At 36.1% G+C, this 14,289-nt stretch overlaps 1 protein-coding gene across 1 annotated transcript; it reads left to right on the top strand.

Moving 5' to 3' along the window:
* Positions 1 to 637: 637 nt before the first annotated feature.
* Positions 638 to 3,713, top strand: LOC127634434 (60S ribosomal protein L21-like). The gene is made up of 6 exons (XM_052113999.1): positions 638 to 708; positions 1,265 to 1,343; positions 1,458 to 1,519; positions 1,623 to 1,735; positions 2,993 to 3,143; positions 3,260 to 3,713. The coding sequence occupies exons 2-6, from the start codon at positions 1,277 to 1,279 to the stop codon at positions 3,347 to 3,349; spliced, it is 483 nt and encodes a 160-aa protein (XP_051969959.1). The 5' UTR covers positions 638 to 708; positions 1,265 to 1,276; the 3' UTR covers positions 3,350 to 3,713.
* Positions 3,714 to 14,289: the final 10,576 nt, after the last annotated feature.

Here is a 14,289-nt window from a genome sequence, read left to right as displayed (position 1 = left end):
TTCTAGTTGATTTGTATATTGATAAGATTAATTGGTTAAATGGTTAACTGTTTAAAGGTACACTCAGTAATTTTCTGTTCTTTAAAGAAGTTTAATTCCTCAGCGAGTATTGACGTTGACTACCACACCTGGAGTCGCGAGTTCGAATCCAGGGTGTGCTGAGTGACTCCAGCCAGGTCTCCTAAGCAACCATATTGGCCTGGTTGCTAGCGAGGGTAGAGATACATGGGGTAACCTCCTCGTGGTCGTGATGAGTGGTTCTCGCTCTCAATGGGGTGCATGGTAAGTTGAGCATGGATCAGGGAGAGGAGCATGAGCCTCATGCACATTGAGCCACGTGAAAAGATGCCACAAAGACAAAAGTTACTGAGTGCACCTTTAAATGGTTAGTACATTTGTCATCAGTATTGAAACAGTTTTGTTGAAAAAAAAAACATGGGTTTACAAGCTTGCTCTCCTTTCAAGAGTTTTTATACAACTATGAATCATAAAATGTCAATGGGTCCGCCTTTATGCGTTGTGTTGCTAACCTTCTAGGCTCAACTTGGTAGAAGGGCTCTGATGACATCACTGCCCAGTGAGCAAAAGCTATGGAACAATTTTATTCAGGCAAATGAGTATAACTCCTATTCGTGTGCTTTGAAGGAAGAGCTGCAGGACCCCATCTGTCTCTTTCCGCCCTACCCGCCATCTTGCGAGCAATCGGGGGTAAGATGTGCTCCAGATATTATGTATACAATCGTCGATTAATTATCACTGAATGCACAGAACTCATACACAAAGCACCACAGATGATTCTTACACAATTTAGCTTCAAATTAAGCTTATGTTTGTGTTGCTTGAGGTTGTTAAGAGTACAAATAAAACGTAAAGCGGTGTCGTGTCTTTTCCATGTGGGCCATGCGTGCACAGATAGCAATGAGAGAGATGAGGTTCTGGCAAATAAATATAATTGTAGGAAATCTCTGAACTTTGCAGCATTTATCGAGAATTCAGTGTCATGTTTGGTAGATCTTATGAAGTAATGTGTATTTGAGGCAATGCTTTTTCATGTTATGCTCTTATGTCATAATTATAGAACTAGTGTATTGCACAGTTATTAATGACTAGAAGCTGTCTACTGTAATGGATCATCTAAGTAGTCCCTTATAGTTTAGTTGTTATAGCCTAGTTGGTCATAGTTGGATGCAATGTTTACTTATGAAACTAATTTTGAGAGAGATGATTTTTCTAAATTGTATTGTTTTGTCTCTTTTGCACTCAGTAATCAGGCATCATGACGAACACCAGAGGCAAGAGGAGGGGGACCAGGTATATGTTTGCCAGGCCCTTCCGTAAGCATGGTGAGTTCACTTGAATCACACTCTGCATTGATTTACTCTGGACTGTAGTTTGTCATAGGCAGTGTTGATATAGAAACTTTTAGGTCTAACTATGCTTAATTCTTTCCACAACAGGTCCAGTACCTCTGTCCGTTTACATGCGTATCTACAAGAAGGGTGATATTGTTGATATCAAAGTATGTTACATTTTATAAAAGATTTATAGTATTCTTTGAGCTATATTGTTAGTATACCTTTTGTTGTGATTTTTTTGTATTGAGAAATTTTTTTTTTACCTAGGGCACAGGAACCGTTCAGAAGGGTATGCCTCATAAGTGCTACCATGGTAAAACAGGACGTGTTTATAATGTTACACAGCATGCTGTAGGCATCATTGTCAACAAGCAAGTCAAGTAAGTACAGCTCTGAACACTTATCGCATCCAGATGTTGATGAACAGAATACACAGACATTTTGATAGTCTGAATTAATGCATGCAAGGTTCTGCCTTGTTAGAAAGTTTTAGTTACTGAACTTGTACTAGTTGGTGATGGCTGGCTGTTGTTCAGTTTGACAGTTTGTACAGTTAAATAATTGATTGAGGTCAGACTAAAACCATACTGCATTAAAGTGTTTGTTGTAGTGTGGTTTTTGTAGTCAAATCTATTTAAATTACATGAATCCAGTGTTTCATATTTTAAAAGCAAAAGGTCTAAAAACAAAAAACTTATTATGTCTGGCCATTGCTTTTCTTCTTGATAAAGGATGGTATTTAAAGGGATAGTTCACCCAAAAAGCTCTCATTTACTCGCCCTCATGCCATCCCAGATGTGTATGACTTTCTCTCTTCTGCAGGGGGTCAAATTAAGATTTTTATAAAAATCTCTCAGCTCTGTAGGTCCTTGCAATGCAAGTGAATGGTGACCAAAAGTTTGAAACTCAAAAAAAGCATGCAAGCATCATAAAAGTAAACTATATGACTCCAGTGGTTAAATCTATATCTTCAGAAGACATATGATACAGATCTATATTTTAGTATTTTGTATTACAAATTTTCACTTTCACATTGTGAAAGTGGAGATTTATTGTAAAAAAGCATTGAATTGTTGATCTGTTTCTCACCCAAACTGATTGCATCGCTTCATAAGACATGGATTAAACCACTAAAGTCATATGGATTACTTTTATGCTGCTTTTATCTTATTATTGTAGCTCCAAATTGCTGGTCACCATTCTCTTTTATTAAAGATACCTACAGAGCTGAGACATTCTTCTAAAAATGTTCGGTTGTGTTCAGCAGAAGAAAGTCATACACATCTGGAATGGCATGAAGGTGAGTAAGTGATGAAATTAACATGATGAAATTAAATGATGTTGATCCTTGGTAACCATAGCAGTCCTTTTTAAAATTATTAATTGGGTTTGAAATGGGGTTAAAATGGGTATTCATACATTTAAGGTGTAACAGCCCCAGCTTCACTTTACCATAAGGGCAGTCCAGTGTCCTGTGTGGTCATTCATTTGGGGAAGAGCAATCATCCTTATGCACCCTGGACAGACACATTAATGCCTGTGCCAGATTGTCAATAAGGAAACATGCATCTCATGGATACTTGTAATTGCATAACTTAACCCCTGTTTTTGTAGTGATCAACAATTGTTTCTTTCAGGGGCAAGATCCTGGCTAAGAGAATTAATGTGCGTATCGAGCACATTAAGCACTCAAAAAGCAGAGACAGCTTCTTGCAGCGCGTAAAGGAGAACGAGAAGAAGAAAGTGGAGGCCAAGAAGGCAGGCACCTGGATTGAGCTGAAACGCCAGGTATGTGAAATAACTTTGGTCCTTTTTTTTAACAGTTAGACTAATGTACAAATGAAAATGTAGTTTCATTACTGTTGTGTATTCCGTTGTTGATGTGTCTTGCTCTCTCCTCTCAGCCTGCTGCTCCACGGCCAGCGCACTTTGTCAGCACCAAGAACAACGAGCCTCAGCTCCTGGAGCCCATCCCCTATGAGTTCATGGCATAAGTCTGCTGACCAAAATAAAATACTTTGTACCACATAATTCATGTTTGAAAGTCTTTCTTTTAAAAGAAAACATGTTTACTGAAATTGCTATTTCAGTTTTATTTATCAAGGGTAGAGTTTGATTTGTAAATGTAGGATTGTTGCTCAGAAGAAACATAAAGAAGCATCTGTACAGCACTGAGCACATGCAAAAAAATCCCAAATACTGGTTCTGTTACTGCAATCCCTTTTCCTGTTATTTGATGCAATTATAACAAGCTATTGTGCTGTTATACTACATAAGAAAATATCAGTTAAATTTGAAGTGTGTCATTTCTGCGCTTCCAGAAGGAATTGCCAAAATAAACAATTGTTTTCAAATAGCCTTCTGAATTTTTCACCGTGTATTATGCGGGATGGGAGAAATTATTTTAATGCCTAAGAAGTTACATGTTTCAGCTCAAAGGGATATCTGTAGATTTAATTGTAAGGAAACCCAGTTTGGTGTGATCCCACAGCTATAAGTGGATGTAACTTGTGTACAGCTGTGGCCAAAAGTATTGGCAGTGACATACATTTTGTGTTTTGCTTTTTTCTGCTTCGGTTGTTGTGTTAATTCACATTGTTCTAGATTATTGTGCAGAGTGATCAAATGCATTTTAAAGAATTCCCAAAAGCTTATTAGCCAACATTTTTTACTGTATCACAAAAACCCAAATTTCACAGTTTTTTGGCTCTGGCACAAAATTACCAGCTAACATTTAACTAATAGCAGCACCTGGGAAAGTGTGAACGAGTACTTGTCAGGTGTAATAACTCTTCTTGTTTGCAATGGTTACCTCTAAAAAAAGACGTGTAGCCATCATTGCTTTGCATCAAAATGGCCTCACATGTAAGGAAATTGCTGCAAAGAATAATGTGCCTGAAAGAACCATTTACCAGATCATCAAGAACTCCAAGGAGAGAGGTTCAACTGCAGTGAAGAAGGCTTCAGGATGTCCCAGAGGGTCCAGCAAGCGCCAGGACCATCTCCTCCTTAGGAGTCAGCTACGGAATCATGTGAATTCAGTGCAGAGCTTGCTCCATATTGGCAGGCGGTAGGTGTGAGTGCATCTGCACTGACTTTTGGACAATGGCCAGGCAGCTCCCCGGATCTTAATCCCATAGAGAACCTGTGGTCAATCCTCAAAAGGCGAGTGGACAAACAAGCCCACAAATTGTGATCAATTCCGAGCACTTATAAGGCAAGAATGGATCTGATTTGGTCCAGAAGCTGATATCTAGCATGCCAGAGTGAATTGCGGTTATGAAGAACAAGGTTCAACACTGTAAATATTGAGTCTTTGCATAGATTGAATGTTTTTGCCAATAAAATCCTTTAAAACTTCTGAAACGCTTATCATTGTTTTCCAGTATACCATAGAAACATGAAAAATAATCTACAAATACTGAAGCAGCAAACTTTGCAAAACACAAAATTTATGTCAATACCAATACTTTTGGCCATGGCTGTAATTAAGGTTGAAAAAAGTATTGCCAAGGAGAGTGCTGATGTCAAGACTGATAGTGAAAACTGAGTTATGTTTTGGTCTGTAGCCTACTTACCCAAAACTAATTGGATTGCATCAGAAGAAAATGATTTAAACACTGGAGTCTTATGGAGCGTCAAAGTTTTGGTCACCATTTACTTGCATTGTATGGATTTACAGAGCTGAATTCACAACACGCATCATTTTGAAGCAGCTTTACAGGAAATCATGCATTATCAGAAACAAAGTGTGATTTGTAAAATGTGTATAGAAATTAAATAATTTTATTTAGAACCAGCTGAAGGCTTCTGTGGCAAGGAACACAAAACTCCATAAGATGTTGGTTAATGGTGAAAAATAACCTTGGGAGAAACCAGGCTCACTGTGGGGGCCAGTTCCCCTCTGGCTAAACAAGATGAATATAAAAATGCCAGTATTAGTTATTTGTGTGCGGTTCAAGTCATGGTATTATAAATGAAGCGTTAAGGTCCGGTGTTTTAAAAATAATAATAAAAGATTTTTTATGAACTTTAAGATTAATGACTGAAGTCTTTGAAGTCCATCCTGGATTAACTGCAGAAGTTCAGATAGATGCATTTTCCATTGTTAGATGGCTGAAAGCCTTTTGTTGGCAATTAAATGATAGTCTATTTATTCCATTTCAAGAGTGTAGTCCATCAATAGACAAAGGTGATGCAGGCAGAGATCAATTATGAGGTGCATCGCAGGTTAAACTGCAGGGAATTTCAGTGAGGTTCAGTGGGGTCCATCCTAAATCCAAGGTTCAGGCAGTGGCATATGAAGTGTCCGATGTCTTACAGTTGGAGCTGGCATCAGTTCATCCTCTGAAGTCAAAAGACTGAAGTGATGTCTGGCTTGCACCGGCTGTAGTTTGTCGTCATCTTTCATGAACAGAGCTGGATCTGACAGGCTCTGGTAACCTGGGGATATAAATATGATACATGGAAACAAATAGAATAATATTAGCGTAGATGTCATAAAATTTTATACAGCGTTATAGATCATGATGGATGTTTCTGGTTCCAGCAGACCTTACTAAAGCAGCCTAATTGTGAAATGAGTCTTTAGTCTAGACTTAAACTGAGTTAGTATGTCTGCATCTCAAACAGTGTTAGGGAGACTATTCCATAGTTTAGGAGACAAATATGAAAAGGATCTTACTCCTTATAATGATCTTCTTGGTTCGTCAGCACTCTGTCTGCTGCATTTTGAACCAATTGAAGTTTATTTATTGAACTTGCTGGACATCCTCTCAGTAATGCATTACAATAATCTAGTCTTGAGGTCATGAATGCATGAATTCATTTTAAAATAAATGTTTCAGCATCAGCAACAGTGAGCATGTGTCATAATTTAGCAATATACAGGTGTAAGAATGCTGTTCTACAAACATTGGAAATTGTATTTTCAAAGGACAGATTGGTGTCAAATATAACACCTAAATTCTTTGCTGAAGAAAACAACATGAGAGTACATTCATCGAGAGTCAAGTTATATTTATATCTAATTTAGATTATTTTTAGAGGTTTTTGGTCCAATCATTAGTACCCCTGTTTTGTCGGAATAGAGTAGAAGGAAATTTCTGGCCATCCAAACTTTGATTTCATTGATACACAGCTAATTTGGGGAATTGTAAATTGTACATTTTTTTATTTTCGGCAAAACAGTGGAAGAGTGGATTACTGATAATATCTCCCAGGGGAAGCATGTATAAGGAGAAAAGCAGAGGTCCTAAAACTGATCCCTGTGGCACTCCATACTTAACTTTTGTTTGATTTGACAGTTCCTGGTTACCACATATAAAGTGGTAGCGTTCTGATAAATAGGACCATTTAAGGACCATTTAAGGACCATTAAACCATGCTAATGCAAGTCCACTAATGCCAACATAATTATCCAGCCTATTCAAGAGAATGTCGTGATCTATTTTGTCGAATGCAGTACTAAGATCTAAAAGCACTAGCAGTGAAATGCAGCCGTGATCGGATGATAAGAGCAAGTCGTTTACAACTGATAAGTGCAGTCTCTGTACTGTGATGGGGCCTAAATCCTGACTGAAATTGTTCATATATTCCATTTCTCTCTAGAAATTAACATAGTTTGGAGGACACCTTTTCTAGTATTTTCAACATAAATGGTAGATTTGAAATCTGTCTGTAATTAGCCAAATCTCTTGGTCAGACGCGGAAGCAACTAAGAATCATTCTATGCCACCCGAGAACTTAGAGCACATTGGAAATTGGGCATGCCAAATTGGGAAGAGAACGTGAGAAATTTTTAATAAATAAATAAGAAGAGGTTCTGAGATTATTCAAGTTTAAAGTCACACATGGCATGACATGGCATGAGGTTGAGTAAATGTGATTTATTTTTTGTGAAGTATCCATTTAAGATGGTTCAAATAAAAATGTTCTCACCAGTCCCACAGACAGTTGTCATCCCCTTGATGCCTCATTTACGAGATGTTTATTCACAGACATTTGTTTTTCTACAATGACTTCCATATAAGAAAAATATGACAAAACTAGGACTTACCATCCAGAGCAGTGTGAACAGAGCCTAATGTTGGCTTCTGTTTAGCTATTCCCTAAAGCCAGAAATCAGTAAAGTGAAGAGACTGACAGAGGTGAATATAACCTTCTCTAAATAGCCTTTATAACGTTTTTACTGAACATATCAGTTCTCTGGTCTTCATGACAGCTCTCATCTGCTGGCAAAGCCATCTAAATGTATTGTTCACAATAGAACTAGTGAATTCAAAAGGAATGATGGTGTATAATATTAATACATTTACTGTGGTACCTCAATATAATTATATACCTCACACAATTTAGAGGGTATCTATCAAATAAGTAATTTTCATATTTTTATTATCAACTTATTTTAACTGACATCAACGTTTTTAATCTTAATATTAGAGAAAGACATTTTCTACATGAATTACATAATTACATTTATACAACACAGAGGCTTTTAAATAAATAAATAAACAATTTACATTCGCACTAGTTCTAAATGTGCTAGTTCTGAATTGCTGTCACTAGAGAGCAGTATTAGACATGACTGAAAAAATCCTTAGTTTTGCGTGTAGCAAGAGGACATTGCACAGCAGATCATGATTTGAAAAGGTGTGCTGAGAAATGCTTTGATGAGTTCTGTTGACAGTCATAAAAGCAGCTGACTTTGTTGTGCTTTCTGTCTGTCAATCATTTGGCTCATTCCCATTGTGTTGTAGTTGAAGCAGAACTTTTAGGTTTAATGTCATATTGAGATTTATAACAGTTGTCAACTGAGGGCGTTATATTGCTACTGTCCTGTTTGACAGCTGTGAGAAGATGCACGGCTGCTTTCTAGAATTCTATTAGATAGTAATTACAGTTGTAGGCTACATTTCTGTGATGATTTCAATGGTATCTTCGGAGGGCTGTGTTTTGGAAAGAGGGAAGTTTAACTGCAGAGTCTTGTGGAAGTTCCAGAACAGCTAAAATCATTTTCAGCACAATTAATCTCTCAAACTCAATAACATTCAACAAGACCAAGATACTATTAAATAAGCGTGCTTTTTTAAATTTCAAGGTAATGCTTTACAATAAGGTTCCATTTGTTAAAAACTTTATAAAATAATTTTCCAGGTTAAATACAAGTCAAGATCAAAAAGTTAAGCATTTGTGGCATCATGTTGATTACTAGGTTAATTTTTCTTTTAAAAAAAAAATTAAATAATCAAGGTTACAGTTAGGCACTTACAATGGTAACTGGCCCTATTCCTGACTCAAACATGGACCATGGCCCTCATCCTGTCCCTATTCCCGATTCACTTACCCTTATCCCAGCCCTAGTGTCAAAACTAATTTTAGCCTTGACTCTCTGCCTGTTAGCCGCTATTTGGCTCTGAACATACTTTCATACATTATCAAGATTTGTCTGTCCATGGACATGTCTATACTTCACATTTTTAATCTTTGCCATGTTCAGAGAGCTTACCCAGCTATTTTTACCAAGAAAATAATTCAGAGAAGCTTTGGTAGATCTTTTGCAATTTGAGAATGATGAGGACTGTTGCATCACCATGTGTAGGAAGGAGCTGGATGGACAAATAGCCTTGCTCAAAAACTCAAGGAGCATTTTGGCCAGCATATTCGATGGATATGGCTGTGGACTGTAGTAAGACATGTGTTCTTTGGATGGTTTACCATAAAGGACATCTACTTGAAGAAATAAACTGCACATTATGCAACATTCTTTAATATTTGAATCAGTTTGCAGTACTTAATAATATACTAACATTTATTTACCTGAGTTGCATTTCAACATACAATTCTTTTCTTTGAATAAGGTTGGACTGTTATAGTGTTCATCTGAAGATGTACAGTAGATGATTATAATGTGCAAGATATTTTCCCAGTATATTTCTTAAATTTACATGTGTGTGTGTGTGTGTGTGTGTGTGTGTGTGTGTGTGTGTGTGTGTGTATAAAGTTTAAGTCAGAAGTTTACATACACCTTAGCCGTATACTTTTAAAGTTTTTCACAATTCCTGACATTAAATCATAGAAAACCTTCCCAGTCTTAGGTCAGTAAGTATTACTACTTTATTTTAAGAATATGAAATGTCAGAATAATAGTAGAGAATGATTTATTTCAGCTTTTATTTCTTTCATCACATTCCCAGTGGGTCAGAATTTACATACACTCTGTTAGTATTTGGTAGCATTGCCTTTAAATTGTTTAACTTGGGTCAAATATTTTGGGTAGCCTTCCACAAGCTTCTCACAATAAGTTGCTGGAATTTTGGCCCATTCCTCCAGACAGAACTGGTGTAAAAGAGACCTTGCTCGCACATGCTTTTTCAGTTCTGTCATATTGAGGTCAGGGCTTTGTGATGGACACAACGATACCTTGATTTTGTTGTCATTAAGCCATTTTGCCAAAACTTTGGAGGTATTGCCCATTTGGAAGACCCACATGTTTAAATGTTTTTTGCATTCTTAAGCTGTATTTATGTGATTTTATTTATTTTTTGTAACTCCATGTACAGCACTTTGGTACCCAGTGTGGTTTTTGAAAGTGCTCTATAAATAAAATTGAGTTGAGTTGAGTTGAGACCCGTTTGTGACCGAGCTTTAACTTTCTGGCAGATGTCTTGAGATGTTGCTTCAGCATATCCACATAAGTTTCCTTTCTCATGATGCCATCTATTCTGTGAAGTGCACCAGTCCCTCCTGCAGCAAATCACCCCCACAACATGATGCTGCCAACCCCATGCTTCACGGTTGGGATGGTGTTCTTCGGCTTGCAAGCCTCACCCTTCTTCCTCCAAACATAACGATGGTCATTATGGCCAAACAATTACATTTTTGTTTGATCAGACCAGAGTAAGTGTCCCCATGTGCACTTGCAAACTGCAGTCTGGCTTTTTTATGGCAGTTTTGGAGCAGTGGCTTCTTCCTTGCTGAGCAGCCTTTCAGGTTATGATGGTATAGAACTAGTTTTACTGTGGATATAGATACTTGTCTACCTGTTTCCTCCAGCATCTTCACAAGGTCCTTTGCTGTTGTTCTGGGACTGATTTGCACTTTTCCCACCAATCTACGTTCATCTCTAGGAGACAGAATGCATCTCCTTCCTGAGCAGTATGATGGCTGTGTGGTCCCATGGTGTTTATAATTGCATACTATTGTTTGTACAGATGAACGTGGTACCTACAGGCGTTTGGAAATTGCTCCCAAGGATGAACCAGACTTGAGGAGGTCCACAGTTTTTTTCTTGGCTGATTTCTTTTCATTTTCCCATGATGTCAACCAAAGAGACACTGAGTTTGAAGGTAGGCCTTAAAATACATCCACAGGTACACCTCCAATTCAGTACACTTCCTATCAGAAGCTAATTGGCTAATTGTATAAAGGCTTGACATCATTTTCTGGAATTTTCCAAGTTGCTTAAAGGACCAGTTGACCTAGTGTATGTAAACTGACCCACTGGAACTGTGATATAGTCAATTAATAGTGAAACAATCTGTCTGTAAACAACTGTTGGGAAAAATGACTCATGTCATACACAAAGTAGAGTTTGCGAATATGAAATCTGTGGAGTGGTTAGAAAATGTGTTTTATTGACTTCAACCTACGTGTATATAAATTTCTGACTTCAACTATATACATATATAAAGTATATTGATACTGTGGGCTATTATTTTACATCATAGGCTTTACTTTGCACACCGTGTTGTTATCACACACTATTTGTCATTTATCAGTATGTATACCTTTCGTTGTCAAATTGAAAAATATTTAATATCCTCTCTTAACTGAAGACTACAAGTGTCTTTTACTTGTGTATATATATCAGAAGTAATATATGGTAATAATAATAATAACATCAACAACATTGACAACAACAATAATATAATAATATTAATAATAACAATAATAATAATAATAAAATGCATGAATATTTTAATCTTGTGCATTTCGTGGGTTGTTTAAGAACCATGTTTAATGATACTATTGTTTGTTTTGGAAATTATTGCAATATGTGAAAATTATAAAAAATAAAATTATTACATTGTAATTCAAATGTTTTTGGTGAGTTCATAATGTAATAAATTTCTCATAATATACATTTTTTTTATTACATTATGAGCTCAAGATTTTATTATGATTTGAGAAAATTAATACATTATGAACATTTTATTACATTAATAATGTAATATTTATTACATTATGTGCGCTAATTACATCGTGCGTTGTTATTGCTATAACTTTACACAGAAAAGGTTAGTGAACAGTTTTGTCATACTTAAGTTAAGATGCATATTGTTTATGTGGCTACACTTTTGAAATAGTGAGTATTTAACCTGAATGGATTAGCCCCATTCACTTCCATTGTAAGTGCATCACTGAAACACAGATTCTTGCTTTTTTTTTAGAAAAGGAGGGACAAATCCAAATGAATTTTTGTGGTAATCAATATTATGCCACAAATGCTGTCGATTGAGCTTAATTTATTGAACCCAGAATATTCCTTTAACATGAACGAACAATGAACATTACTTTTACAGCAATTTATTGATCTAATTTCAACATATACTAACACATTTTTAAATTGAAAAGTTGTATAGGTTAACATTAGTTAATGCACTATGAACTTACTATAAACTAACAATGAACAATTGTATTTTTATTTACATTAACAAAGATTAATAAATGCTGTAAAATATAGGTTCATTGTTAGTCCATGATAACTTTAACTATAATGTTAAAGAATGAAATCTTATTGTAAAGTGTTACCAATTTCAATTAGTGAAATGAAAAAAGTGAAAGCAACATTCAAAATTCAAAACATTTACAAAACAGTGCATGCATTTTTAAAAAGTAAAAAAATAATAAATAAGAGTTTGACTAATAAAACAATAATCAAAGCAGGAACTTTCTATTCCCCCTCAAAGTGTAAAGTGAAGAGTGAGTTTGAGTCATGTCACCAAACCACAAAACCTGCTCTCCTCAAAATCTCCAAATTTGCCGATAGCTTTGTCTGGTGTGTACACTTGATGTGCCACTACATATCTTCTGTTCTGGGCTTCTTCTGTGTGTGTGGTTTGGTGTGTAAGTGAGGACCAACTCTCTCTATCTTGACTTGTGCTGTGTAAGCAAAGTGGCTGAATGCTTGACTGGATATCTGACAAATATTTGATCTCATCCCACCTCAGTACTTCACCCAATATTTGCTTCAATTAGAGTCAGTTTACTGAGATACGCCACAGCTGTACCTGTGAGAAACAGCCTTTATTCCATGATGTTCTCACATCACTCATGACAATTTGTATGGGATGATAATAGGGGAGACTGGGGCTAGTTTTTACACCTTTCTACTCTGACAGTGAATATTTCTCAGTGTATGTTTGTTTTTGAAAGTCAATTTCTGTAGGTATTTATTTAACCCTTGTGTATCAATGAAATAAATCTACTCAGAGGTCCCAGAGGACAAAAATATCAGCGTCAAAAAACTGCCATAATAATATTATATATTAATATTACTTTAATATAATTAATAAAGTAATAAAAAAAAAATCATAACTACCAAATATTCATTAATTTTCAGGATTGTAACCCTTAATTTATAATGTTTGGTTTCCATTTTTTATGGGGACTTTCCATAGACATAATGGTTTTTATACTGTACAAACTTTAAATTCTATCCCCTAACCCTCACAGAAAACTTTCTGCATTTTGACATTTTCAAAAAACATAATTTAGTATGATTTATAAGCGGTTTTCCTCATGGGGACAGACAAAATGTCCCCACAACATCAAACATTTCGGGCTAATAATACACACACACACACACACACACACACACACACACACACACACACACACACACACACACACACACACACACATTTCTAAATACAGCCACACCAACACACCCACGTAATTTGAGCAACATCATTTATTAGATTGGCCTGCAGTGTTCTATAATACAGCAAACAGAAAATAGGAAAAAGCATGTATTTGCTCCATATGAGGAAAATGGCGCCATCTGATGGAAAAATAAAAATAAACATTTTGAATATGGAATGAAAGCATAATATCAAAGCATTCGTGATTTTAAGCTCTAGTGGCACTGGGATCAAATATTGCAGTTTTAATGGGTTTCAATGGGGACATTTTTGTCCTGAGTGTAACTATTTTGTGTACTCGGTGTGCATTGGCGGATGTAGGAATGGGCGGCACGAGGCTGCAGGCGCCAAACAAGCTAGGACCGTTACTGACAGAGTACTGTAGATGTATTATAGAACTGAGTTTGAAATATCAAAATTCCCACAAATACACACCTTTGGCAAAAATGTATACCATTGGCATTAACACAGCCAAAATGATCGAAAAAAACTAAAAAGAAAAAGACAAAAATGTCCCGAAGGTCACACAAGGGTTAATTTAACGTCTCCACTGTGACTCAGACCGAACGTGTTTTTGCCATATACAAAGTTAAACGCAGCGGAACGCACGTGCCTTGAGACGAGCTTTTAAAAATGAACTTTTTTTTAACCTGATCTAAAAAAAATATATATTTTTTAAAACGACGACGCAATGTTTTTATAGAAAACAGTTTAAAAAACAACGCAGAGCAGACAGACGCAAAAACGCATTTGGTTTTAACGTCCCCTCATTACCCAGGATGCTAGTGAGATAAATTGAGTCTTACGTTGACCTTTAGTGACAATAGAGGGTCATGTTGTCATCTAAATGGGGCAAGTTGTCACGTTTAAGGTTAAACAGCCTATATATGCATATATACAAATCAATTACAAAACACAATTCATGAAACAGCAAAAATGGAAAAGGTAAGATAAATCTATCAAACCAATGTTTGTCCAAATAGCCTACTGCTTTTGACTTAAAACTTTTG

Source organism: Xyrauchen texanus, chromosome 41 (genome assembly GCF_025860055.1).
Source record: "Xyrauchen texanus isolate HMW12.3.18 chromosome 41, RBS_HiC_50CHRs, whole genome shotgun sequence".
Classification (NCBI taxonomy): domain Eukaryota; kingdom Metazoa; phylum Chordata; class Actinopteri; order Cypriniformes; family Catostomidae; genus Xyrauchen; species Xyrauchen texanus.
This window is presented reverse-complemented; position numbering and strand designations above follow the sequence as displayed.

Coding starts and splice junctions, on each gene's coding strand:
- LOC127634434 (XM_052113999.1), top strand. CDS start 1,277: ATGACGAACACCAGAGGCAAGAGGAGGGGGACCAGGTATATGTTTGCC. Junction 1,344..1,457: donor CAGGCCCTTCCGTAAGCATG/GTGAGTTCACTT, acceptor TTTCCACAACAG/GTCCAGTACCTCTGTCCGTT. Junction 3,144..3,259: donor GGATTGAGCTGAAACGCCAG/GTATGTGAAATA, acceptor CTCTCCTCTCAG/CCTGCTGCTCCACGGCCAGC.